Source organism: Bubalus bubalis, chromosome 21, assembly GCF_019923935.1.
Source record: "Bubalus bubalis isolate 160015118507 breed Murrah chromosome 21, NDDB_SH_1, whole genome shotgun sequence".
Lineage (NCBI taxonomy): Eukaryota > Metazoa > Chordata > Mammalia > Artiodactyla > Bovidae > Bubalus > Bubalus bubalis.
Genome location: NC_059177.1, coordinates 674,090 through 701,383, shown reverse-complemented (window position 1 = coordinate 701,383; position 27,294 = coordinate 674,090). Strand labels below are relative to the sequence as shown.

Genomic DNA, 27,294 nt, shown 5'->3' with positions numbered 1-27,294 from the left:
CTCCCAGTTAGCACTGTGATCACAAGGATAAAGAACTGGTTCACTCACAACCATTCTGTACCCAGACAATCAATGTTTTTCAATATAGCAGTCAATAAAATACATGAGATACTCATACTTTATTATTAAATAGGCTTTGTGCTAGATGATTTTGGCCAGCTTAGGCTAGTGTACCTGTTCTGAGCACACTTAAGATAACTAGCCTAAAGCTAAGATATTCAGTAGGTTAAGTGTATTAAATGCATTTCCAATGTACACTATTTTCAATTTAAGATGGGCTTATCGGGACCCCATCATAAGTTGAGAAAGATATGTATTTGATCTTGTTTATCCATTCTGCAATCTCAGTGTTTTGATGGAGAGTTTAATCCATTTACATTTGAAGTACTTACTGACAAGGAAGGATTTACTTCTGTCATTGTGCTATTTGTTTTCTACATGCTTTATACGTTTTTTTGGCCCTCATTTTCTGCATTTTTACTTTTTTGTGTATAGTGGCTTTTTTGAAGTGCAATGTTTTATGCTTAGTGGGTCTTTTGAAAGCAAAGTTTAATTCCTTTCTCATTTCTTTTTGTGTATTCTATAGCTAATTATTTGTGGTTAACCAAGGAGATTACATTAAATATCCTACTGTTAGACACTGTTCAGTCATCCAACAGTTCCAGGAGCCCCTGAAGATATGAACATCTGTGGATGCTCAAAGTCCTTTACAGAAAATGATGTAGTATTTGCATATAACTTATGCACATCCTCCCGTTTAAATCTTCTCTAGATTACTTATCATACCTGCTGCTAAGTCGCTTCAGTCGTGTCCGACTTTGTGCGACCCCATAGGCAGCAGCCCACCAGGCTCCCCCGTCCCTGGGATTCTCCAGGCAAGAACACTGGAGTGGGTTGCCGTTTCCTTCTCCATTATATACCTAACATCATGTAAATACTCTGTAAATAGTTGTCATCATGTGTCTAATCCAAGTTTTGCATTTTGGAATCTTCTGGAAATATTTTTGATCTACAGTTGGTTGAATCCATTGACACAGAAACTGTGGATATAGAGGGTTCACTGTAATTTGAATTTATACCAGCTCAGCATCAATTACGTACAAAAACTACTCCTTTAAAGTTCTGTCCCCACCCTTTTCAGTGGCTGATGTCACAAAATTACATCTTCATATGTTGTCTGATCTCCAAAACATAAACTAATAATTCTTTTAAATATATTAGTTTCTTAAATTATGTAGAAAAGATTTGGAGTTAAAAAGCAACATTATAGTAATACTAGATTTATACTAATAACTTTCCTTCTTTATATATAACAGTATCTTAAGTCAAGTAGAAAACAAAAAGTAAAGTACAAATCACTGGTACAATACTATTGGCTTTATAATTTCCTAAGTACTTACTTTTATTGAGATCTTCCTTTACCCATACAGCTTTGAATAACTATTAATTGTATTTCCATTTCACCTGCAGGTCTCCCTTGAGCATTTCTTGCAGGGCAGGTCTAGTGGTTATGAACTCCCTTGCTTTGATTTGTCTGGGAATGATTTAATTCCTCCCTCAACCTGACGGACAGTGTTGCCAGATATCAGATTATTGATGGACAATTTTTATTCTTTTATTTGAATATATTGTCCCACTTCCTTCTGGCCTCCATGATTTCTAATGAGAAATCTGCTTATAATTATATTGGAGATCCCTTATTTGTGATTTTCTTCTCCTTGCTACTTTCATGATTTCTCTTTGTGCCTGGCTTTTCAAAGTTTGATTTTGTGTCTTGGTGTGGATCTCTGAGTTCCTCTTACTTGGAGTGGATGCTTATATGCATGCTTTCCATCAAATTTTTGACATTTTCAGCCATTATTTCTTTAAATATTCCCTGTTCCTTTTTTCTCTTTTCTCCTTCTGAGACTCCCATGATGCCTATGTTGATTTGCTTGATGAGGCCCCACAGGTCTGAGGCTCTGTTCAATTTTCTCAATCTTTTTTCTTTCTGTTCCTCAGACTACATAATTTCCATTATCTAATCTTCGAATTTCCTGATCCTTTTTCTGTCTGCTCAAATCTGCCTTTGAATCATGTAGCGAATTTTTCGTTTTGGTTATTGTACTCTTCAGCTCCAGAATTTTTTGTTCATATCTTCTTAGGATTTCCATCTCTTTACTGATATTTCTATTTTGTTCACACATTTTTTTTTTTAAATTCTCTCCACATCTTACTTTAGTTCTTTGAACATCTTTAAGAGAGTTGCTTTAAAAGATTTGTCTAGAAGATGTGCTATAGGTCTTTTTTTTTTAATTTTTTAAAAAATTTATTTATTTTAATTAGAGGCTAATTACTTTACAATATTGTATTGGTTTTGCCATACATCAACATGAATCTGCCATGGGTGGCATTGAAACATGCTATAGGTCTTTTTCAGGGACAGTCTATTGATTTGATTGTTTATTTTGGATGAACCATACTTTCCTTTCTTTCTATGCATTTTTTGATCACTGGACATTTGAATTGAACAATGTGATAACTTGGGAAATCAGATTCTTCTGGAAATTACTTCCCCAGTGTTTTACTGTTTTTCATTTTTGTTTTTGCTTACTGTTTGGGTTTTTGTTGCTGTTATTGTAGGCTGTCTCTGTGCAAAGGAAAAGCCTGAGGTATAAATTTAAGGTGTTCTTTGGTCTTTTCTGAGCCCTTCCCTGGGGATGTGTAGTCACTGAGTAATTTTTTTTCCATATGAAGTTGTTTTTGAATGTTTTCATCTTTAATTTCTGGCTCCCAAGAGGGGGAAAGGTGAAAAACCATGGGGCGTGGGGAAGGGCACCAGGCATTCCCATCTCCTGGAGGTCGCTTCGGCTGGAGGGAGAAGGGCTCGCCACAATGTGGGACGGCGCAACAGTGGCTGCCCTCTCTTTAATAAGAAGCAGCAAACAGCAACCAGAGCACAGATCCCCGATACTCGGAGGACAGGGTCCTTTTTGCTTCTGCCTCGTACAAGCTGCCCCAGCATCATGTGCACAGTGCCTCCCAGGTGGCCTAGGGCCAGGGCTTAGGTAGCTGCTACTGTGCCAAGAGCTGATAACGACCAAAATGAACTTCAGTTTGCCCTCTAAGTCTTCCCCTGGAAGTTCTAAGCCTTCAACAGACTTCTGATTACCAAAATAGTTACATCAGACAGACTCTGCCAGTACAATTTTTGTCTAGGTGAGGGAAAACAATTCTGGTGCTTCTGATTCCACCTTCTCCCCAGAATTCTCTGCCAATCATTGCTTCTTGATGTAACTTGCACTGTTAACAGCTTGCTCTGTGGTAGACTGATGGACATGGTAGTTTACTTCTTTGACACACTGTTTAATTCAGTCTCTCAAGATTTTTGTATTTATGCTCATTAAACATGATTCAAAAGAATTTTATTTTGGTGTTCATTTCCAAGTTACAGTAGCTGTACAAAATAAATTGCTTTGTTTTTTATATAATTTCTATAATTTTTCTACATTTCTATAATTCTCTATACTTGCAGTAATTCATAAGCACTCAAATGAGCTGCTTCTTAAAAAGTTTCAAAGATACCATATGAATTTGGAGCTGAAAGTTAACTCTCTGCAAACTTCCTCAAACTCTTGCTTGCTTTTTGGACCACTTACATTTTCAATATTCTAATGCATCTTTGGTAATGTACATTTCTTATCTTACCAAAATTTTCCATTTCAGGTATAGTTCTTTGTCATTTTTAATCTCCTATGGATATGTAATGTTTTCAGTTATCATTTCATATTTTCTTTACCTAGTTTTACCAGTTAGATTTATTGGGATGGGAATGGCATTGTAATTTACTTTTTAAATTTATTTTATGGATGTATAGATGACAGAGGATGAGATGGCTGGATGGCATCACTGACTCGATGGACGTGAGTCTGAGTGAACTCCGGGAGTTGCTGATGGACAGGGAGGCCTGTCGTGCTGCGATTCATGGGGTCGCAAAGAGTTGGACATGACTGAGCGACTGAACTGAACTGAACTGAGTTGATTTACAATGTAGTGTTAATTTCTGTTGTACAGCAAGGTTTTCCATTCTTTTCATATCCTTTTCCATTATAGTTTATTACAGAATATTGAATACAGTTCCCTGTGCTATACAGTAGCACCCGGTGGTTTATCCATTCTATTTATAATAGCTTGCATCTAGAAGTCCCAAAGCCCCACTCTGTCCCTTCCCCATTCACTTTCCCCTTGGGAACCACAAGTCTGTTCTCTGTCTCTGAGCCAGTTTCTGTTTTGTAGATAACTTCACTTGTGTCATATTTTAGATTCTACATACAAACGATATCATGTGATGTATGTCTTTCTCTTTCTGACTTACTTCACTTAGTATGAGAAGTCCATCAATATGGCTGAAAATGACATTATTTCATTCTTTTTATGGTAGAGTAGTAGTATATATATGTACAACATCTTCTTTATCCATTCATCTGTCAGTGGACATTTAGGTTGTTTCCATGTCTTAGCTATTGTAAATAGTGCTCCTGTGAACATCGGGTACATGTATATTTTACAATTATAGTTTTTTTCTGAATATATATTGGCAATACCATTTACTTTTATTGTTTTTTACAAAGCACTAACTTTGAGATCTGCAAATCAATTTTTCTCTTTGCTTTCATTAACTTACAGTTTTTATTATGTATACCTTAGTGCTTTTTATGACTTTATTTTATTGATTTCAGAACCTCTTTTAAGAAGGGGGTCAGCTAACTCGCTTTCTTATTTTAAACTTTTAACAAAGAATAAGGCCATGAATTTAAGTTTGAATGCCAGCTTACTTACACTGCATATGTTTCTGTATTAATTTTTCATTGATACTTAATTCACTTGTTAATTACACTAATAATTCACATTGATAATTAAACAAACACTGAAGTTTTACTATTTGCCAGTCAAGGCTGTGGTTTTTCCAGTGGTCATGTATGGATGTGAGAGTTGGACTATGAAGAAAGCTGAGCCACGAATAATTGATGCTTTTGAACTGTGGTGTTGGAGAAGACTCCTGAGAGTCCCTTGGACAGCAAGGACATCCAACCAGTCCATTCTGAAGGAGATCAGCCCTGGGTATTTTTTGGAGGGAATGATGCTAAAGCTGAAGCTCCAGTACTTTGGCCACCTCATGCGAAGAGTTGACTCATTGGAAAAGACTCTGATGCTGGGAGGGATTGGGGGCAGGAGAAGAAGGGGACGACAGAGGATGAGATGACTGGATGGCATCACTGACTCAATGGACGTGAGTCTCAGTGAACTCTGGGAGTTGGTGATGGACAGGGAGGCCTGGTGTGCTGCGATTCATGGGGTCGCAGAGAGTTGGACACGACTGAGCGACTGAACTGAACTGAACTGAGCACTGTTATGAACACCTAGGACACAGCAATGATGAAAACAGAAATTCTCAAATCCTTATGGCACTTGCAGTTAAGAGAAATAAAAAATATAAAAACAGAAGTATGTAGTATGTTACTGATGACAGTGTTAAAGATAAAAATAAAGTGGGGATAAAAAGAGAAAACAGAGTACAATTTTTCACTGTTTGCAAAGGGAAGGTCTTTGGGAGGTGAAACAGCTAGAAATAAATGAAGGAGCCAAACTTGAGCAGATGTGTGGGGGAGAAGGGGTTGGAGGAGCTGCTACACGTACAGGGGGAGCAGGTGATGGAGAAGCAGCATGTGTACAGGGGGAGGAAGGTGCAAATGCAGAAGGAACATCAGCATGGCAGTCTGGAAGTTCTGAGGAAAATCACAAAGTCCATGAGCAGCGAGAGTGGAACGAGGGCCAGGAGGACAGACAGCAGGAGACGTGGGTGAGAATGGAGCAGGCAGAGCTGAAATGCTCAGTTAGAAATGGCCTATGGCCACTGTGAGGACTTCTGATTGTGAACTGTGCTCTGACTTCTGTTTTCACTCTGGTTGCTCTTCTGGAAATCCATAGACTGAAGTAGGAGCTGGGGAAGCAGGATGACTAGTTAGGAGGTCTTCTGATCATCTCCATCAGAGGTGCAGCTCTGGAGGCAGAGCTGGTGGAAACCTGAGAAGGGCTCTGAGAAGCCGTGGAGCTGTGGTTCACCCTGATAGGAAGGTGGCGCGGGAAGTCTGGACTGAGGGTGTGGGAGCAGGTCAGGACTTCAGGGTCTTCCCTCATCCTATACTTCATTTACTCAAGGAGTAATTTAGGGGGGTATTCTTTCATTTCCAAGTGGATTAGAAGATGATTAATTTGCTTATTTATGTTGAATAGATTTCTTAAAACTTTAAGTTTTAGTAATATTAGTAGCAGCAACCACTGCCATTCACTCTGAGGTCTCAGGCCCTGTGCTAAAGCATGGTGCTGCATCATCTCACAGGCAATCACCCTAGACAGTCTCCTAAGAGCTCAGCCTCACAGTTCAGATGCTGGAGGCTTTGCAGAATGGAGTCACTTCCCACATGTGCCACAGGCACAGGTTAGAAACGGCCCCCAGAATGTCCTAGTCCAGACACCAAGGTCTGTTGTTTCTGCTCTTGCAGACTTACTCAGATTTTCTTTGTCGTGGACAATTTGATAAATTCTTTGGAATACTCCATTCACTTTCGTATTTTGAGCAAATGAATAATAATGCATTGACATTTGACAGTTTCCATCATACTTCCCTATTTCTTGAGTTTTTGTTTTACATACTTTGACGTTATTCAATATATGACTCAAGTTATATCCTCATTATCCAAAGTTATTTTTATCAGTATTAAAAAGATGTTCATTTTCATATATATGTTAGGACAATCATGGATTATTTCTTGGAAGATACACAAAAGACTGGTCATACTGGTCAGTCTGAGGAAGGGAGCAGGAAGGCCTGACCCTTTGTGTTTTCTCCTGCAAGGATCAGTGATCACAAAGATGCCCTTCTTTTACTGCTTCGTTGGGAGGAGGGGAAGAAGGGAGTTGAAAGTTGTCTCTGTATTAGGTACCTGGTCTTTCAGGTTGACCTGTCAGGGTTTGTAGATTATATACCTGAAATTCTACCAACACAAAGATGAACACCGGGGCCCTCACATCCCACAAAAAAAGGCAAACACAGTTTGTCTTCACAACTGAAGCAGCCCTGTGTGTGTTTCAGCTTTGATTTGGAAGGTAAAAAACTGTCAAAACATACTTCCTACTACTTCCATTCTCCTTCATTTTGCATCCTTTATTCAGGCCACTACCATCACTTGCCTAGAGAATCCTAAGGACAGAGGAGCCCGGTGGGCTACAGTCCGTAGGGTTGCAAAGAGTCGGACAGGACTGAAATGACTTAGCATGCACTCACGCACCATGACTGCAGGTTGACCAATTTAGTATAGGATCGGGGCACTACAGGATCGGGGCACCAGAACAGTCAGAAAACCATCAACAAACTCACTAATGGAAAGGAAAGAAAGTATCTCCCAGTGGGAATACTCCATCTACTTCTAAGTATTTTAAAAATCAGTACCAGTCATATGAAAGGAAACCACTGTTAAGGATAGTTAACACTGCTAAACCATATTAACATCACAGATGTCATTACCAACTGTTCTCTCCAGTCTGTGCACCTGCGTCATCACACAAGGGCCCACTCTGTAACAGAGGGCCCACCCTCGTCCCTAAACACAGCTTCGTGCTTGTCCTGCCGCAGTTCCACAGCCCTCATCTTGACTATCAATTTGAGTGCCACATAATATGCCATAAAGAAAAGAGACCATAACATCATCATCTTTTTCTTTGTGGCCCCAAACCCTCTCCCCACATTCAGTCTCAAGTGTACAAGTTCAGGCCCTGCTCTGATCACCCTGAAATCCAGCCTTACTCTCCTCCGGGCCCACAGTTCTGCTGTAGCCAAGGTTTTACATTCTTCCCACTGTTGTAAACGTTCTCCAGTTTTATTGAAGTATTACTGACATATAACATTGCATGCATAATGATTTGGTAATCATGTACATTGTGATTACCACAAATGAGTTATCACCCATCACCTCATAGTTAGACATTTTTTTCCCTTGTGATGAGAACTTTTAAGATCTACTCTCTTACCAGCTTTCAAATATAGAGTTCCCCATGGCCACTAGGCTGTGTATGACACTGCCTGTCAGCCAGTGTTTTCTGAATGAACAAAGTCCACTTTTCCTCAGTACCCAGAAGGGTATATTCAGGACCCTGCCAGGGGCATGGGAGGCGGGAGGCTAAGCCTCTTAGGGAGCTCTAACCATCTCCAGTCACACTCTGGCCACCTCTGGACATAAGACAATAACTGGGACCGCTTTTCTTTATGCAATTTCATTTTGCAGACAGGGCACAGAGGCTCAGAAGAGACAGTGCCCACCCTACGCCCGACAGTGCCCCCCCCAGGCCCGACAGTGCTCCCCCCAGGCCCAACAGACCTCAGTCCTTCTGGCACCACATCCAGCTGCCTCTCCTGGGTCCCCAGACCAGCTTCACTGCACGCGTCTGCTCTCTATTCTGGCAAAGGCCCTAGTGAGCTGGATGCAGGCCTCTGCCTTTGACCAACAGCTTCAACCTTTGTTTCTTGGTTTCTGGATGGTCTTGAAGCCCCACCTCATCACCTCAGCTTTTATACCTAGTTAGCCAGTTTCCTTCCCCTCAGTCCTGTTCCAACACACAGCAGTGCCACAGAACCACAAAGCTGCCATGCCTCACCCCAGTTTTGAGCATCTTGATCACATGCAGGTCTCTGCTCTTCTGTACTCAGCCTTGTTGGGCTGGGGAGCTGGTCCTGCCAAAACGCTAGCATGTGCCCCTCTGCATGCAGGAAATGAGTGAGCCCTCCCACAGTCCTCCAGGGCAAGAGTACTGGTTCTTTAAAACTTGCCTTTTGAACACAACTCTTAAGGCAGAGTTGTTGTGGTGTTGCTGTGGTATTGCTGTTGTGTTGGAGAAGACTTTTGAGAGTCTCTTAGACTGCATGGAGATCCAACCAGTCCATCCTAAAGGAAATCAGTCCTGAATATTCATTGGAAGGATTGATACTGAAGCTGAAACTCCAATACTTTGGCCACCTGATGCAAAGAACTGACTCATTGGAAAAGACCCTGATGCTGGGAAAGATTGAAGGCAGGAGGAGAAGGGGACGACAGAGGATGAGATGGTTGGATGGCATCACCAACTTGATGGACATGAGTTTGACTAAGCTCAAGGAGTTGGTGACGGACAGGGAGGACTGGCATGCTGTAGTCCATGGGGTCACAAAGAGTCAGACACAACTGAGTGACTGAACTGACTAAACTGACTTAAGGCAGAAATTCTCTGGAAGATAATCCCTGGGTATTCCCAAGCCTTACTCAGTAAGTGAGATGATTAGAGAAGAAAAATGACAAATTCAAAGAGGTCCTCAAGACCCATGGATTCCTATGCTGAGCCCAATAGAATTGACTGCTTATTCTCAAAAAACAGAAGAAGAAAACTTGCCTTTTCTTCTTCATGAATAAGCACAACCCACCAGAATCCACTTCCCTTCCTCTAGATCAGCAGCAGAGGGAAAACAGAGCACCGGGCAGATGGGCAGATGTGCCCCATGCTCCCTTTGCTCCCATCTCCCTCCACACCCGCCAGGCTCCTCCAGGGCCTGAGCGCCTACCTCGCGCAGTCAGCGCACCCATCAGCGCAAGGCTGCCTTCCCAGTCTGGCTCCATGAATGCCCTTACCACCCCCCACCCCACCAAAGTGCACAGCTGAACCCCACCCATGGGAAGAGGTGAGTCTTCAGGCCCCATTATAGGAACTAACAGATCCTATTTTTTCATCATTATCACTGATTGTAAAAAATCAAAGTAAATTCTTCCCAAACACCCCACTATTAACTAAGGACAGAGCTCTGGATCTGGTGGTGAAAGTATGGGAACTGTATACTTCCATGGAACAAAACAAGCCTTCCTATGATGCTCTGGTACATTTGGGACTGAACATTTCATACTGTATGCATGGAGGGGGATGGTAGATCCCTGCAGACTCCCACACCAGCACCTCCCAGCAGAAGGTGGGGATCCTTCCACAGGCCCCACAGGTGGCTGCATTATGAGATGGCAGTGGAGGAGAATTAACAGCCCCCAATTCTCTGAAGGCCCCAAACTGCAGGGTAGAATCGGGCCAAACTGAACTACCAGAGAAGTGGGAGACACTCTGCTAGACCCTTGATTGTGACCCCCAGTATCCCCAGGGAGAGTCAGGATTGTTGATGTGGTGTCTCTGCTGCATTAGACGCCTACGTCCGCCTTGCCTACAAAGGCAGCAGCCCTTGATGCCGAAGTTATGGGACTGACTAGAGCCACCTGGACTCTGCGGCTCAGAGGTCTCAGTGGGCAGACATGTGAAATTCTGGCAGCAAAGGAAGGTACAGGACCCTTGCTGGCTGCTCCTCAGTCTCCAGCCCTCCTGCCTTACTTCCACTTAAATATACTTACAAACTCTTTGGTTCCTTCCATCCATATAACAGATTGTGCTTCCCATTTACTTGGCTTGCCAGCATCCTGAACTTTCTCTACATACCTCTCATCACAGTCAGTGACTGTACAGTTACTTGTGCAATGACACAGTGTTCCACACATGGTTGTGTGAAGCCCACAGAGCACAGTGATGTGAGTGAGGGCTGGAAACCAGGCTGCAGTCTGTGTCCCAGGCACCTGCAGCACCTGAGCAAGTGGGAAGTAAATATGGATTGACCGAGGCTCCAAGTGTGGCCATGGAAAATCCTTGCCCCAGGCTGACTCAGCTGGAAGATGTAAATCACCCTGGTGCCTGAGACGTGAGTCCTGGCACTCAGGGCTCAGCCCAGTGGGGAGCCCAAAGTATACATAGAGATTAGAACTCACCATGATACAGGAAACCCTAAGGACTCCAACAAAAAGTATTAGAGATAATAAACACCGTAAAGTGGCAGGGGACAAAATCAATACACAAGCATCATTGTTGTTTCTATACACTAACAATGAGCTAGCAGAAAGAGAAACTAAGAAAACAATCCCATTTATAATTACAACAGAAAGAATACAATATCTCGGAATAAATTAACCAAGGAGGTAAAAGGCCTATGTAAGACACTGATGAAAGAAATTGAAGATAACACAAAGAAACTGAAAGATATCCCGTACTCATGGATTAGAAGAATTAACACAGTTAAAATGTCCATATTACCTAAAGTAATCCACAGATTCAATGCAATCACTATCAGAATCCTGATGACATTTTTTTTCACAGAAATAGAACAAAAAATTCTAAAATTTATATGAAACCCAAAGACCCCAAATGGCCAAAGCAATCCTGACAAAAAAAGGAACAAAGCTAGAGGTGTATCACATCCCCCCTGATTTCAAATGACACTACAAAGCTATAAGAATCAAAAGAGCATGGTACTAGCAGAAAAACACACACAGAGATCAATGGAATGGAATTAAGAGCTCAGAGATAAACTCACACAGACATAAACAATTAATTTACAAAAAAGAGATGAAAAACGTGCAATGAAGAAAGGATAGTCTCTTCAACAAATGGAGTTGGGAAAACTGAACAGCCACATGCAAAAGAATCACACTAGACAACTACTATATACCGCACACAAAAATTTACTCAAATGGATTAAAGACTTGATTGTAAGACTTGAAAACAAAAAATTTCTAGAAGAAAATATGGACAGTAAGCTCTCTGTCACCAGTCTTAGCACTATCTTTTTGGACATGTCTCCTCAGGCAAGAGAAACCAAAGCAAAGACACACAAATACACGGTGAAGGAAACCATTGTCAAAACAAAAAGGCAACCTTCTGAATGGGAGAAAATATTTGCAAATCATATATCTGATAAGGGTTAATATTCAGGATACAAAGAATTCTTACAACTCAACAACAAAAACCTAAACAACCTGATTAAAAATAGGCAGAGGATCTGAATAGACATTTTCCCAAAGAAGATATCTAGATGGCCAATAGGGACATGAAAAGGAGCTCAACACCACTGACCACCAAGGAATGCAAATAAAACCATAATGGGCTATCGCCTCACACCTGTCAGAGTGGCTATTACCAAAGATAAGAAATAACAAGTGTCAACACTTGTTGACAAGGATGTGGAAAAAAGAGAAGCCCATGCACTATCTTAAGCAGGAGAATAACATGACCTATGTGCTTCTTTTGTCCCCAAAGAACTTTCTAGTGGCAACATGGAAGACAGAGAAGAACTGGCAGAGACTAGTGACTGGAAATTTTTAGTAGGCATTGCTCAGGGGTGAGGTAAGAGTCTGAATGAAGGAAGACTTGTAGGGTCGATGACATATTTATTATAGGGGGACTGAGGACTCCAGTCAGAAAGACGTGTGCTGCAATGCAGAAAAGAGGTGGGGCCGAGGAGAGAGGCTGACAGAGGCTGCAGGGCCTCCGTGTTTGGAAACACTGAAAGGCTGAGGACATCCAGTGGGAGCTGTGCGCCCTAGACCAGCCCAGGCCTGACACCATGGGCCAAGCACACACAGCACCTTGCATCTCTGGCCACATGGGACACTCAAAATCCATGTTATGAAGGTGGAAGAAAAAGGAAATTCATTAGTCTTTTACCCACTTCTCTGCTCTATTCTCTGCTTCTTGAAAAAAGAAATCAAAGCACTCAAAAGTCAGACTAATCCTGATAAACTTTAGGTTTGGCCTCTCATTTTAAGTGAAACTTTTCACTTTGCCATATGTTGGAGCAGATCTGAAGCTATACAAACATTTCCAAATAGGAAAGAATAAAAATCCACTTATGCATGAAAAGTGGTACTAACCTTGAGAGCAAGTTTAAGGTACAACAACCTCTGAACTGTTGTGAAAAATACATATTCAGATTTTTAGTAACATTGTAAACAATAATAAAGGTGATTTTTTTTTTAAATCCCAGAGAGTATCTGGTGGAATAAAACTATAAAAGAACAGAGCAGCAAATGACCATCCCTGTATCTCTGTCTAAAGCACAGAGAGAGAGAGCTCTTGTCACACTCAGTCTCCAACTTCTTTTTCCTCTGAGGTTTGATCGACATACAAAAAGGTGAACATATTTAATGTCTACTACTTGATGACTTTAGAAATAAAAATACACTGTGAAGCCATCACCGCAATATATGCCATAAACCTATGGATACCATGAGGGGAAGTGGGATGTGGGGTGGATTGGGAGACTGGGATTGCCACCGCTATGCATGGAACAGATACTAGTGAATAGTACAGAAACTCTACAGGATGCTCTGTGGTCACCTAGATGGAAAGGAAATCCAGAAGGGAGAGGATATGTGTATACATATGGCTGATTCACTTTGCTGTAAAACAGAAACAAGGCTGTCAAGCGACCATCCTTCAACGGGGGAAAATAAGATCTCCACTTTTAGCAAATTTGTGAGTATATGATAGTATCATTAACTACAGGCCTCACTCTGTGCAGCAGGCCTTATGACTTACGTTATAGAACTGAAATTCTGTAAAAACCCAAGCAGAACTTGCTCCTAGACCTCTGACTCCCTCTACAGTGTATGAGGAATAGAGAAACCCTGCCCTCCACCCTCAAGGCACCAGGGAAGCCATGCAACCCCCAGCCCACCACACGGCGAAAGACAGGAGCTCCAGGAGCATGGCCTCCCTAGCCTTGCAGAGCCCCTCACAAACCTCCTCCTCAAATTTAATGTCAAAACAAGGAACGGGCCTGTGTCCCCAGGGAAACTGGAATTCACCCACTACAGTATGTCTGAGTTTAGATAGTTAAAGCAGTGTTTTATAAGAATTAAGAAACCACAAATTCTTTTTGACATTGGGGCACCACTCTGGGTAATGTTCCATAAATAGGCCAAATGTAACTTGTGCAAAAATGTCTATAGCAGCACAAGTAACAAGTACTCATGATACTACTAATAAATGCACAGTACATGCCTACTGAGTGAAGGAATAAAAAGCAAAACAAAAGAAAACAAATGATCAGTTATGACAGACTACTTTTCACTTTCCTGCATTGGAGAAGGAAATGGCAACCCACTCCAGTGTTCTTGCCTGGAGAATCCCAGGGACAGCGGAGCCTGGTGGGCTGCCATCTATGGGGTCTCACAGAGTCAGACACGACTGAAGTGACTTAGCAGCAGCAACATGATGAATGGGCTTCCCTGGTGGCTCAGACAGTAAAGAATCTGCCTGCAATGCAGGAGACCCAGGTTTGATTCCTGGGTCAGGAAGATCCCCTGGAGAAGGGCATAAAAATCGACTCTAATATTTTTGCTGGAGAATTCCACGGTCAGCGGAGTCTGGTTGGGCTACAGTCCATGGGGTTTGCAGAGTCAGACATGACTGAGCAACTAACACACACACACAACATGATTAATATTTAGTCCAGAAGCATTAAGAATGGCAAGAATATTACACTTTCTACATAAAAATTTATATGTGAAATAATTTTTGAGAAAAAAGATAAAATAATGTGCATATATGAACCACATATGCATGTATGTGTGCATGCTCAGTTGTCTGACTTTGTGACCCCAAGGACTGTAGCCCACGAGGCTCCTCTGTCCATGGGATTCTCCAGGCAAGAATACTGAAGTGGGCTGCTATTCCCTCCTCCAGGGGACCTTCCCAACCCAGGGATCTAGCTGGTATCAACTGTGTCTCTTGTATTGCAGGCAGATTCTTTACCACTGAAACCTGGGAAGCCCCCATGAACTGCATAAACGTGTATAAAAGATGCACCAATAATAAGGTAAAAATATGAGGTGATAGACATGTAATACAACAGACAATGAATTTCTTATTAGCACAAATGCATCAGAACTTAAATGAATAAATGTGGCCTGAATTTTTCTTCCGGCATAGTCCATGGCAGTGCCCTTAGCAAATGCTTACAGAGGACATGTAAACTGAAAGGAGGACAGACAAGGGCAGAGGGCTTGGCTGACCTGGAGTGGGGTTTTGGGGCTGCCTGGTGTAGGACACGTTGAATGCCGGCTCCTCAATCAGCGGTGGTGGGTACATGCGCCTCCGGATGAAGAAGCCGGCTCCACAGCAGAAGAGCACACCCATCATCAGGAGGAACCTGGGCGAGAGCACAGGGTGAGGCCTGGGCAGAGGCCCAGGCAGACGGCAGGGCTCCCCTGGCTGGTCCTACCCAACCGCTCTCCCCGGGAATGGTCCCAGTGGAGGAACCAGGGAGACACCTGGCATCAGAGCTCCGGGGGCCCCTGGATGGAGGCCACTAGCATGAAGAAGCTCTCAAAATGAACATTTTGCCTCCGAAGCTCCAAATGGCTATTGACCTCAAAGGGTTGGTACAGCTCTTCCCTGTCCATGGCCCTGACTTCAACCCAACATTTAGTCAAAACAGAAGATGCCTTTTCAATCCTGCTTGAAGCCTACTGCTGGTTCTCACTGTCTTCCCCACCCCCTGCCACCCCGCCCCACCCCCCTGCAGTTTTCTTTTCTGTTAAAGCAAGAAGAGTAAGCATGGGATCCTTTCTAACAGTTTTCTCTCCATTATTATATGAACATCTATAAATTTTTTTTAAAGTGCCCTTTCTACAGCACGTCTTAATTTTAGAGAAACTATAGGAATAGAGAAATACAATTCATTTTAAAAGCTGTTTTTAAATCTCTAGGTTCTAAGTATAGCTGGACCTTTTATTGTGACCCCACAGTCTAATGGACAAGAGCTGACTCCTTGAAGGATCGGATGTTTGTTGAAATCATCTGAGGATTCTCAGTGACTACTGGATCACTAGCATTCAATAAAAAATGAACGAATGGCACTTCCCATCTCACTTCAGCATTCACCTAGTTTTTCTAGCAACAGGGGAAATCATTTGAAGCAGGGCCAAGTTGAATGTTCCACACAGACATAGCTGAGAAACTTGTCCATCTCTAAACTGATACGATGATGGGACTCACAGAACCGTCAGAACCTCAAACAACACACACATTCTTGTGAAGGATGCACACACAGCAGAGCTGGCCATGTCATGGTCAAAGGCACCTGTCCACACATGAATGCAATTTAAGGAAAGAGTAGACAATAAAGCCTTTGAGAATATAAACATGCTATTAAGAGTTAAGGCTATTAATCAATAAGTATTTACCAGACACCTTGGAACGTTGAGAAGGAACAAAGATCAAGGGCACCAGACAGGAAACGATTCAGAAGAGGACTGAAATCGTGGTTTTCTAATCTTTCATATAATTCATTATTAATTCAACAAAATTTCTGAAGCATCTGCCAGGCTCCCAGGACCAATCTTTGCATTATAAGGAGTAAGACAGGTGGGGCCTCACCTTCACTGAACTTGAGTTGTCATGGGGGAGGAGGACAGTAAACAACAAAGTAACAAAACTATTTATTTACAACTCTGATAGTGCCAGAAAGAAGAGGAAGGCGTGTCATAGGTGGGGGAGGAATGCATGTAACAGCCGTGTTCATCATCTCAAGGGTGCAACTCAGTGCAACAAGAGGTTTAATGAGGGTATCTGCCAGACTAAGGGAGATCACAAAAGCTTTTCCTTCAAAGCAACATCTGAGCTGAATTCTGAATGATGGAAAGAGACAAATTGAAGGGAAGTGAAGATGTTTCTGGGTAGAAAGGAACTGCATAGGTGCGCCAACAGGAAAAGTTGGGTAGGCGAGAGGCCTGAGGAGGACAGCTATGAGCTGCAGAGGGGGAAGGGGTTAGAGGGGTGCAGTCCTGGGGAGCAGGAAAAATCCAAATAGTGCAAAACAAAGCCCCCACTCCCAAGTTGGAAGCTGGAATCTAAGATGGACAACTTCGTCTGGACTCCACGATAGTCTTGCATTCAACACTGGGTCCAACTGTAAATATCTGAGCAGAAATGCAAGGCACACGGAGGTGACTGTGCATGAGGTTTTACACCCCTGCTCACTCCCAAAGGTCCAGGCTCCCTGTGTTGGACATGCAGAAGCCATGAGAGATCTTGATCTCTTCCATGAGATAACCCAAAATAATAGTTTTGGCTTATCTGTCAAATGCAATGGGCTTCCCCGATGGCTCAGTTCGTAAAGAATCTGCCTGCAACGCAGGAGACCCTGGTTCAATTCAAATGGAATACACGTTTTTCTGGACAAATATAAGTGATATGCACCTCACAGTGTGGACTGCTGGAGAGCAAGTAGGTGCAAGCAAGTAAGAGCACAGTCACGTGGTAGGAGGCCCACTCCTGGCTCCTGGGGCAGTCATCATCACACTTGTTCTTATTGAAACAGCAGTCTGAGAAGAGAGGGGCAGGGGAATGAGTTTCTGGTAACAAAGAGGAAAGGGGGGTCAAGGTAAGAAAAGCAATTCTCAAAGTTCTCTTTCATTCTGAGCAGGTATGGGGAGCATTCCTGGGATTAAGAGAGGAAGTTTGTGTCTTTTTATCATTAAAAGTAATCTGGCTTCTTCAATTTGTTTTTTAGTCTCTTTCTGCCTTCCTCCCCAGCGGTTTTCAGGTCTCAGGCAGCAGCAGAGCCTCCCTGGGCCCGCATCCCCCAACTCTGCAGGAGCCCCACAGCAGGCAGCACTTACCTGCCAGACTGCACTGTGTCGCAGCGTGCTTTTCAACTCTACACCTTTCCAAATCCTGGGGCCTACATTAGACTACCCTAGGTAAGGATTACTTAAGATATTAGAGCTGACTTCCAAAAGCAATCTCTGCCAAAACCTCTGTGCTATGCTAAGGAACCCCAAATCCTCCAAAGTCAAGGGGAGCCAGGTTGGAGAACAGCCCTCCATTCGCTCCATGCCCAGCTCCCTCCTCCCAACCTCCTACCTCTGCCCCCAACACCAGCTCCCCATCATCCCTCTCTCACCAGGTCCATTCTTAGGGCCCTGGCCCTGAAATGTGCAGGTCCCTTTGCCAGGAGGGCCCTCTTCTCTGAGACCCAGACAGAAGCCATGAGCTTTCCCCAACTTTTCTGTCATCAGAAGTTGCATGCTTTGTTTCCAGAACACTGGCTTAAAATTCTCCATGTGTTTAGACATCTGTTCTAGGAGCCCAGCTGCCATAGGACCTCTCCACAGGACCCTGGTACATAACAGACACATTACTGAGAGAAGGAACGCATAGAGCGAAAACAAAGTGCCCTCAAACTTCAGCTGGGACTTGCATCTCAAGGTGTTCTCTGGCTGTATCCCTGGTTTTGTTGTTGTTCATTCGCTCCATCATGTCCCTATAGACTGCAGCACGACAGCCCTCCCTGTCCTGAAGGAAATAGTGAACTACCTCCCAGACTTTGCTCAAACTCATGTCCATTGAATCGGTGATGCCATCCATCCATCTCATCCCTTGTCATCCCCTTCTCCTCCTGCCCTCAGTCCTTCCCAGCATTAGGGTCTTTTCCAGCTAGTTGGAGTTTCAGCCTCAGCATCAGTCCTTCCAATGAATGTTCAGGGTTGATTTCCTTTATGATTGACTGTTTTGATCTCCTTGCAGTCCAAGGGACTCTCAAGAGTCTTCTCCAGCACCACTGTTCGAAAGCATCAGTTCTTCAGCACTCAGCCTTCTTTATGGTTCAATTCTCACATCTGTACATGACTACTGGAAAGACCGTAGCTTTTATTATATGGACCTTTGTTGGTGAAGTGATGTCTCTGCTCTTTAATACACTGTCTAGGTTTGTCATAGCTTTTCTTCCAAGGAGCAAGCATCTTTTAATTTGATACCTGCAGTCACCGTCTGCAGTGATTTTGGAGCCCAAGAAAATAAAGTGTGTCACTGTTTCCATTGTTTCCCCATCTATTTGCCACGAAGTGATAGGACCAGATGCCAGATGCCTTTGTTTTTTGAATGCTGAGTTTCAAGCCAGCATTTCCCCTGGTTTAGAAGCTGGTATCAGAATCTCAACCCAAAGAACTAGACCAAACCTTCTGGTATCTGGCATCCTGAGCGTGGAGACCTGCCCTCCTTCCACGGCGCTCATGAGATGCCTCTGTATAGGGGCCCACTGGCTTGCTGAGGTGCCCTGACCCTGACAAGGGACACCAGCAAACAGCTCAGAAGCACCAGCTGCCAGTTCAGAGGACGCTTCCAGCAAAGGTCAACAGAAGCTGCTCTGGCAGCCAGGCCCGCAGAGTTCTCCTGGACTCTCAACTTATCCTTCTTTCTAATCACATAAGACCCAGACTTTGACAAGTTTTCTCCTCTTGGCAGCATTTCCACAGCTTCATCATGGTTCTCTGGTGCTTCAGGCCAATGTGAAGCACTGCTGATCCCTTATGGGACCCTTAGCCACAAGTTCTGAGGGAACACGTGGGTGACGCCAGGCAAAGCTCTGAAATGCCAGAGCTGTTTACATTCCAAAAGCCTCAGGCTAAAAGATTTCTCCTTCTACTATAGTTTGAGGTGCTAGCAGCCAGAAGGTGGGGAGAGGCCAGTGACAGCCTGGCATCACTCAGGGCCCCACGTGACAGGTGAGTCCAGCCCCCAAATGGCCAAGGCCCGGCCACGAGTCGGTGATGGTGAAATGAAGAGGCTCTCCCGTTATAGAAAGCGGCATGTGGAGCTCCCGATGGTGCTGGTTTCCTTAATCAAATATTAGGAACAGTTGTCAGGAGGCCAATAGCAAAATCTCACAAAAAAGCCAAGTGGCTCCTGCCACGGGGTCAGGAAAGGCCTGCTTCAGACATTCCTATGTCTAAAGGCATTCCTTACAGGCATCCTCTGAGGACAGCAACTCACAGGAGGTTCCTCTCCTTACTGGAAACTCTGCACCCATCCTTCAAGGACTCTGTCAGCTTTACTCCCTCATCCTCTCCCGAGCTACAATCTTACAGATGCTGGATGGCTCTTTCAAGTTCCTCCAGTAGAGCTGGAAGATGGACAAGGATGTAGGCTCTCTTGAAAGTTAGGACTCAGCTGACACAATGTGAATATGGAAGATTTCCAGGCAGCAAAAACCTTATAGCAAGATCTGCTGATTCTCCGATTAAGACAGGCAGCCTCAATCCATTTCAGACATTGGTGGAGGAGCTGCTGAAGGCTGAAGCTGCTGTACAGTCCAGCTTCCCAAAGAATAACTCTTCTTTCCCAGCCACAAGCCTGAGGAAACGGAGATAGCTTTCCGCAAACTCTGGGAGCAGAAGCACTTGATACTAAGCCAGCCCAAACATATCTGCTTTCTTGATAGGCCACCCGGAGACCACGACCTCAGGTGGAGGTGATGTCACCTTGGCTGAGACTGACTGGGCAGAGCCCTGGGGAAGGGGGAGCATCTGAGACCTGGAAGAGTCAAGACCTACCAAAAGTACCACAGCCTCTGTATGGAGAGGGCCCGCACACAGCACCTGGAGCCACAGCAGTCCTCGTAAGGGCGGCATCTGTGGGAGAGAGGGCACAGGCTGTCAGCTTCCTGCACAAGAGGGGCCGGACCAGTGGGGAGGTCCAGGCAGATTTCAGCGTGAGGACAGAACTGCCACCACTGAATTTACGAAACTAGCAGAGCGCTGGTGGCCCAAGCAGAAGGCGCTGAGAGGGACAGTGTCATTCAAAGCATCTGTTTGCTACACATCCCCGTGGGCAGAATCACAGTGGTTTCCTTCTGGGGAGGCCCTATAACTGGATGAGCAAAGACCTGCATGAAACCAGAGGGGAACATCAGCGTGCTGCAGATGCTGGGCAGTGCTGACCATGTCAGAAGACGGGCACCTGCATCAACGAGGCCAGAGAGCTGAAGGGCAGAGGTCATGAAGCTGGACAAGTTCTGTGCTTTAGTCCTGGTCTTACCACTTACTGGCTGCAAGACTGCTAGCAAGTTACTCAACACCTATGAGCCTGTTTCCCCATAAGCAAAAGGCATGGGAGGGCAGGGCCTCCTTATAGCACTGTGACAGAGTCATTTCCTAGGCAGGTTGATAAGGAGTCTAGGGGTCCCCAAGGAGAGAGGGGTCTGGAATTCTCAAGGAGGAAGAAAGGACAAACTTTTTTTCTTTCTCCACATTCCTTGGGATTATATAACAATAATGTATCCTGCCTAAGGACAGTCTCTGGATTAAACCTTCCGTTATCTTAAAATGTAAATTATGGGAGTAGACCTGGTCTTTACAAGGATGTATCCTGCCTGAGGACAGTGTTATCTTAAAATGTAAATTATGGGAGTAGGTCTGATGAGGTCTTTACAACCTCCAGACATTCTTTGGATTATATAACTTCATTCTTAACATTAGCAAGCGGGTACTCTTTCTGCCCCCTTCTGATGCCTATGTCAGAAGCTTTCTCTATCTCCTTTATACTTTAATAAAACTTTATTACACAAAAGCTCTGAGCGATCAAGTCTCGTCTCTGGCCCCGGATTGAATTCTTCTCCTCCGGGGCCCAAGAATCCCGGTGTCTTTGTGTGATTCAACAACAACCTTTCAACTGCTTTAAGTCTGAAGGCCTCACCCTCACCTAAAGTGCTGACAAGGGCCACGGCTGCTCACACCTGTCCTGCCCCCTTGAGGCTGCACTCTTGGTGCTCAGCGCCCTTCCTCCCTGAGCAGAGCCCTGAGAAAGGCCCTCACACTCCAAGGATAGGCCCAGCGCAGGGCCAAGGTTCCCAGGGGTCAGCTCGGACTCCTCCAATATCCCCACTCTTCCCCAGCCCCGCTTTCTTTAAGAAAAGAGAGAAGCTATGAAAGCTTTTGCACTTTGGCTTCTATAGACACACTTTCACTACAGCAGTTTCAGTCCAAGTGGCAGTGAGTTAGGTGTGCGTTGAGGGGTAAGGCTATTTCTCAATAATATTAAATGAGCACAGAATTATGATCTATCAAGTTCCTGCCAATTTTCTTCTTAAAAAAAAGTAGTTGGGAGAAATACACAATTTGATCCAAGACTTTGGACACTGAATTTTTAGGTAATTCCAGTACACATTGACTTGTTTTATGTAGAAATCATGTAGAAAATAGCTCCCTATAAAATATTAGCTAAGATGGAATATTATGAGTTATAATGGAACTCCACACATCTGAACTGTAGTGCTGTTTCTCCCCGCTTGGCTCCTGGGGCTTCGAGCTCTTTAAACACTCAGCACCCAATCACTGCTATATCCTCTATCATTTCAAGGATAAACTGAGCAGAGAGACCTCCACCAAACCACTGTCATTACACACACACACACACACAAACACACACACACACACACACACACACACACACACACACACCCATTCCTCCTATAGTCCACAAACATGAACTTCTGTCTATTAGGTAGAAATTCTTGATTTTGATGGGATGCTCCTACATGCTGGAGCATAAGCTAAAATCTGTTTGGCTTCTTTTATCCAACCAACAGCTAGAAAAGCACCAAAATGTGTGCTTAAAAACACTACTGGTTCTCATAACACAGGCATCTAATACAGAGTCATCGAGCTGCCACTCTGAACTCAGCCTGTGCTGGGTCTGGGAGGGGAGCCATAAAAACCCTAACAGAAGGACATGCAGGAGCTTTCTTTCTAGAAGAAGGGGACAAACAACAAGCAAGAAAAACATGAATGGGGTTAGATGGCAGTAAGTTCCACACGGTGAAAACTAAAGTAGAAGCTGGCAAGTTGAAAGCAGTGGGGAAGGAGCGGTGGATGATACAATGTAAAACCAGACATTCAAGGATGACTCACTGACAGGGTGACATCTGAACACAGACCACGCAGACATCCTGCCTGGCTGTGACGTGAACTGCACGAGGGCCTCAGTGCTAGGAGAGGATCGCTGGCCCCAGGGCTGCAAGCCCTCCAGCTGCAGTGCGGAGAGGAGGCTAAGCACAGCATGGAAGACAAAAGGAAATGCTGGGGGCAGGCCAGCCAGGGACTAGGCCAGGGTTGGACGGGCACTGCACGAACAGTATCATCTGCTGATACGACACAGAGCACCATCCACAGTGACTCCTTGGGGGGTGTGTGTGTGTGTGTGTGTAGGGAGGGGCGACACTCAAGGGAGATAAAGGGCTTCTGCCTTCCAGAGTATGTGGAGTTCAGACAATTAATTGTAAACACAAAGAGATAGGACCGTTTCTGACCATGAATTTGCAAAGACAAGAGTCCTTAACAACTAAGTTAGATCCGAAGATAAATGTGATGATGTGGTAGATAGAATTCAAAGACAGCCCCAAGATGCCCACCCCTCTAGAATGCACGGACTGCATGACTTCCTCCCCTTGAGTGTGGCAGGTCCTGTGACTATGATGGGATGGTCACTCCCATGATTATGAAACATTACATAGGGTAGTATGTTATATAAGACAGCTGTAGCAGACCAGGGGCCCCTCTGTGGCTTTGAAGAAGACTAGGACTAAGGGTGGTCTCCAAGAGCTGAATGTGACCCCCAGCCAACCAACAAGGAAACTGGGACTTCAGTCCTACAACATGAATGCTGTCAACAACTGAATGAATTTACAAGAGGACCCAAGCTCCAAAAGAGAGCACAACCCAGCCACCCCTTGGTTTCAGCTTTGTGATATCCAGGAGGAAAGGACCCCTCAATGCTGTGTCCAGACTTGTGATCTATAGGAACTATAAGAAAATAAACACAAATGGTTTCAATCTGCTCACTTGGCAGTGACTAATGACTAAACAATAGAGAACTTACACAAATGAGAACAAAGGTTATATGCTTTGGTCACATCTTACATTTGAGATTCCAGGTCAGTGCTTCACAACTGTCTTATTTAACATGCAAGTAAAATATTATCAACTCCATGTTTGAAATAAGCTCAGGTAACAAGGCACTGGGGATGTCACACCTCCTCTCAGCCCAGGCCACTGTCTGCTGAAGCCAAGAAAGGATTTGGCAAATATTTCAGGAAGGTGTTTTACACAGACACTGCTTCTGCAGTGACATTGAGTCTTTTGTCACCAAAGGGCTACCTTCTTGGATCCCACTTGATTTTCCTATTCTTCTGCTTGGACCAAGTCATCACCATGATGGTGTGTCATGATCATGCTCATGAACAGTGACTGTGTAAGACTCAACAACCGTTTACTCATGCAAATAAACCAACTGGAAAGGACTGAGAATCAGGGCAGTGGCAGGATGCCTAAGAAAGTGAAGGGGTTGAGATGGTATAGAGGGGAAGGCGAAGTTTAATGTGGCACAGTTTAAAGCTTAAAGTTTCCCAAAGAGCAAACCAAGCCCAGATGAAACAGGAGGTAAAGGTGAAAATTCAGCAGATGGTAACAGACAAGGTGAAGGAAGCATAGACTTCTTGGGCAAATGGTGGGAGATCCCTGTGATGGAGTTACCAACAGAAATTCAGGAACCACTCTTTAATAATACCTGAGGGGTTCTTGCTTTAACATGGAACTGCATATTGACCAGACTGCCTGTACCATTCCATGCCAAGAACTCTCTACAATTAGCAGATAATGTAATCATAAAGACGGAACTAACATAGGAAGATGAGACACTGGGTAAAAGTAAGGTGACGATTTGGAAAGAACTACCAAAGTTCCCACAATATTATATAACAGAACAGTGTTTTCAGATATTGTGACCCACTAGTGGATTATGAAATCAAGTTATTGGGTTGTAACATCATGTATTTTACAAAGGTAAAGATCAATTTTTTAAAAATCAGAGGGTATCCCACAAAAGGAATGTTTTGTGAAACTTAGGTTTTGGTCACATACAGCCACACAGATATACACAAACCTACTGTTGTAGGCCCCAGGTCAAAAGTGAACAGGCTCAAGTTTCTGTTGTGTCTAGAAGGGATTCTTTCATCCTCCTGGTAGGTGCTGGGCAGCTGCAGGCCCAAGTCTCCTGACTAGCAGATCACTTCCTGCTATTAATGGTGCTTGGCTAAGGGTACTTACTTCCTGCTGTTAATGATGCTGGGCTAAGTCTGGTCCCCTGTGACTTCTGTCTGGGTAACACTGATGCTGCTCCTAATTCTACTTGATGTCCTGCAATGATCACATTCGTGGAGAGTTCTGTCAGTTAGAGATATCCCTGCTCATCTGCTTCTTATGGACCTCTGAATGCGGGTGGGAGGTGGCTGCCCAGGATGGAGAACACAGACGGCAGACACCTGCAGCTTAGGAGCAGTGAAACTGCGATCTTCCAAGCTCAGAACAGTTTCTTTCTCGCTGTTCTACCACCTTCACCATCAAGATGTTTCCTGCAGACTTAGCTTGACTCCTGACTATAACTAGAGCTGCCCAGCTCTGGGCACAGTGAGGGCTGAAGCATAACCTGTCCAGTGATCATGAACTTGGTACAAAGGTGGAAAGCAGATATAAGAATAAAAATTTAGGAGGGAAAAAGATGGCGGAGGAGTAGGTGGACATGGAGTACATCTCTCTCCACAGATACATTAGGAATACACCTTCAGACACAGACGTGCATGCAGAACACCAGCTGAGAGTGGACAGGAGAACCTGGCCGGTGGAAAAGAATATATAGAACCACGCAAAACTCGGTAGGATGAAGGAACTAGGGGGAAAGAGTGGAGTGTTAGTAGGACTGGATCTGCCCACAGCAGGTAGGGGAACTGAAGCAGGGGTCCAATCCCCACAGCGGGGGATTTGTCTGAATCAGAGGAGAAATATTTAAGGTTGAGGGTGAAACAGCTGATGTGCATCAGCCTAAATGGAATGAGAATCAGACAGTCCTTGCTGCAGCCATACATACCCCAGACAGGAATGCTGGTCTCCTGGAAAGCACAGAGGCTGGGAGCTGGAGTTTAGGGAATGTGGAGCAATCCCAGGGCGAGGGCTGATGTTGACTGCAGACAGATGGATCGAGCGGATGTTAGGGAGGAGACTGTGGCAGGAAATGATGGAGGAGGAAAGGCAGGCAGCCATGGAAGCAAGACAATACTGCTGAGTCACATCATAGTCTCTCTCTTCCCACACGCCAGCATCAGCAGCTGAACAATAGAGAGGCTGGCCCATCAAACGCCTGATGCACTGAACCACAGAGTAGGATGCCAGCCAGGGTGCTTCTTTCAGTGACTGATGCCCTGAACTCCAGAGTAGGACCCCACTCAGGGTGCCCCTTTAAGTGCCTGACACACCCAAACAACAGACAAGGACTCCAGGCAAGGGAGCCTTCTAAGTGCCTGAATGGGCAGAGCTATGGAGAAAGACTGGCCAAAGAGGCCTTCTGATCGCCAGCTACAAGAGGCTCAAAAAAAGACTCTGATAGGGCCATAACTCCTGCGGTAGAGGCAGTCTGTGTCCCTGCACACTTGGTGCTGTCAGGGTCCCCGCAGGCCAAGCAGCTGCTCCACCTTCAGGCTCAACTAACTGGGGCAGAGCTGCCCAGGCAAAAAAAAATTCTTATGTCTATGCACACAGGGTTGCTTCGGTTGTGTCCGACTCTTCGTGACCCTGTAGACTGTAGCCTGCCAGGCTTCTCTGTCAGATAGGGAGTTCTCCAGGCAAGAATACTGGAGCGTATTGGCCAATACTGGTTGCCATACTCTTCTACAGCACTATATTTCCTGCTGCCCTAGCCGCCAGCTCCCCTGAGTACCTGGTGCTGCCAGAATCCCTGCAGACCCAAATCCTCCAGGGCAGCCTTAGGAGCTGAACCCCAGTGGACGACCCACAGGTAGAGGTGGAAATAAAACCACAATTGAAACCCAGGGGTACTGTGGCTAAGGAAGAAGACCCAAAACCTTCCCACTAGCTGTACAAGCTGCAGATTAAATCCACATGATCAACTAAGCAGACTCTGTGTCTAATGGAATATATAAAAGGCCACTGAGAGCTCCCACAAAAGAAAATGCTCTAGCTCTGATAGCTGTGGACACTGAATGCAAGAACACACAGGAGTAGGACCAGATTAGAATCTGAGCTGCCCCCACAGCAGATCCAGAGATCAGCACAGTGTTGGAGGGCATCCTAGGGAGGTGAGGGGGACTGTGACTCCCAGCGAGGGAAAGGACTCTGACAGCAGTGACCCAAGAAGAACATTTATTACTCTTTTTTTTTTTTGACTTGTTCTGTAGATTCTGTTGGATTTTTTCCCCTTTTTCCTCCTCTGTTGTAGTTGTCGATTTTATTGGCACTAAGACATCCAACTAAGCTTTTGAGCTTTTTTCCCCCTCAGCTACATTTTTTATTGTTGTCATAAACCTCTGCCTCCTAGTTGGGCTTTTGCCCAACTGTGGAGTTTTTCCTCTTTTTTTTTTCCTCTTTTTTAATTTTAATTTTTTAAACCTATTATTATTTTTCCACATTTATTCCTTTGTTTGCTTTTCCTACTGTTCTTTTCTCATTGCAGTTAATCTTTAACATACATAAATCTTCTTTATCTACCTGTATTTAACTCTGCATATCTATTCTTTCT

The 27,294-nt window shown here is 44.4% G+C and overlaps 1 protein-coding gene across 3 annotated transcripts in view; it reads right to left on the bottom strand.

The window, feature by feature from the left end:
* The window catches only part of VOPP1 (VOPP1 WW domain binding protein), a 170,105-nt gene that overhangs the window by 19,134 nt on the left and 123,677 nt on the right, over positions 1-27,294 (bottom strand). Inside the window, exons 1-3 of one of the 3 annotated variants that reach the window (XM_025273021.3) lie at positions 25,630-26,047; positions 20,265-20,342; positions 14,943-15,079 (exon numbers count right to left, since the gene is read on the bottom strand). In XM_025273021.3, the coding sequence (XP_025128806.1) occupies positions 14,943-15,079; positions 20,265-20,342; positions 25,630-25,892 (478 nt within the window). In that variant the 5' untranslated portion in view covers positions 25,893-26,047. Of the gene's footprint in view, positions 1-14,942; positions 15,080-20,264; positions 20,343-25,629; positions 26,048-27,294 lie in introns of those variants that run through there. The other 2 variants (XM_006074766.4, XM_025273022.3) reach the window with 2 other exon arrangements.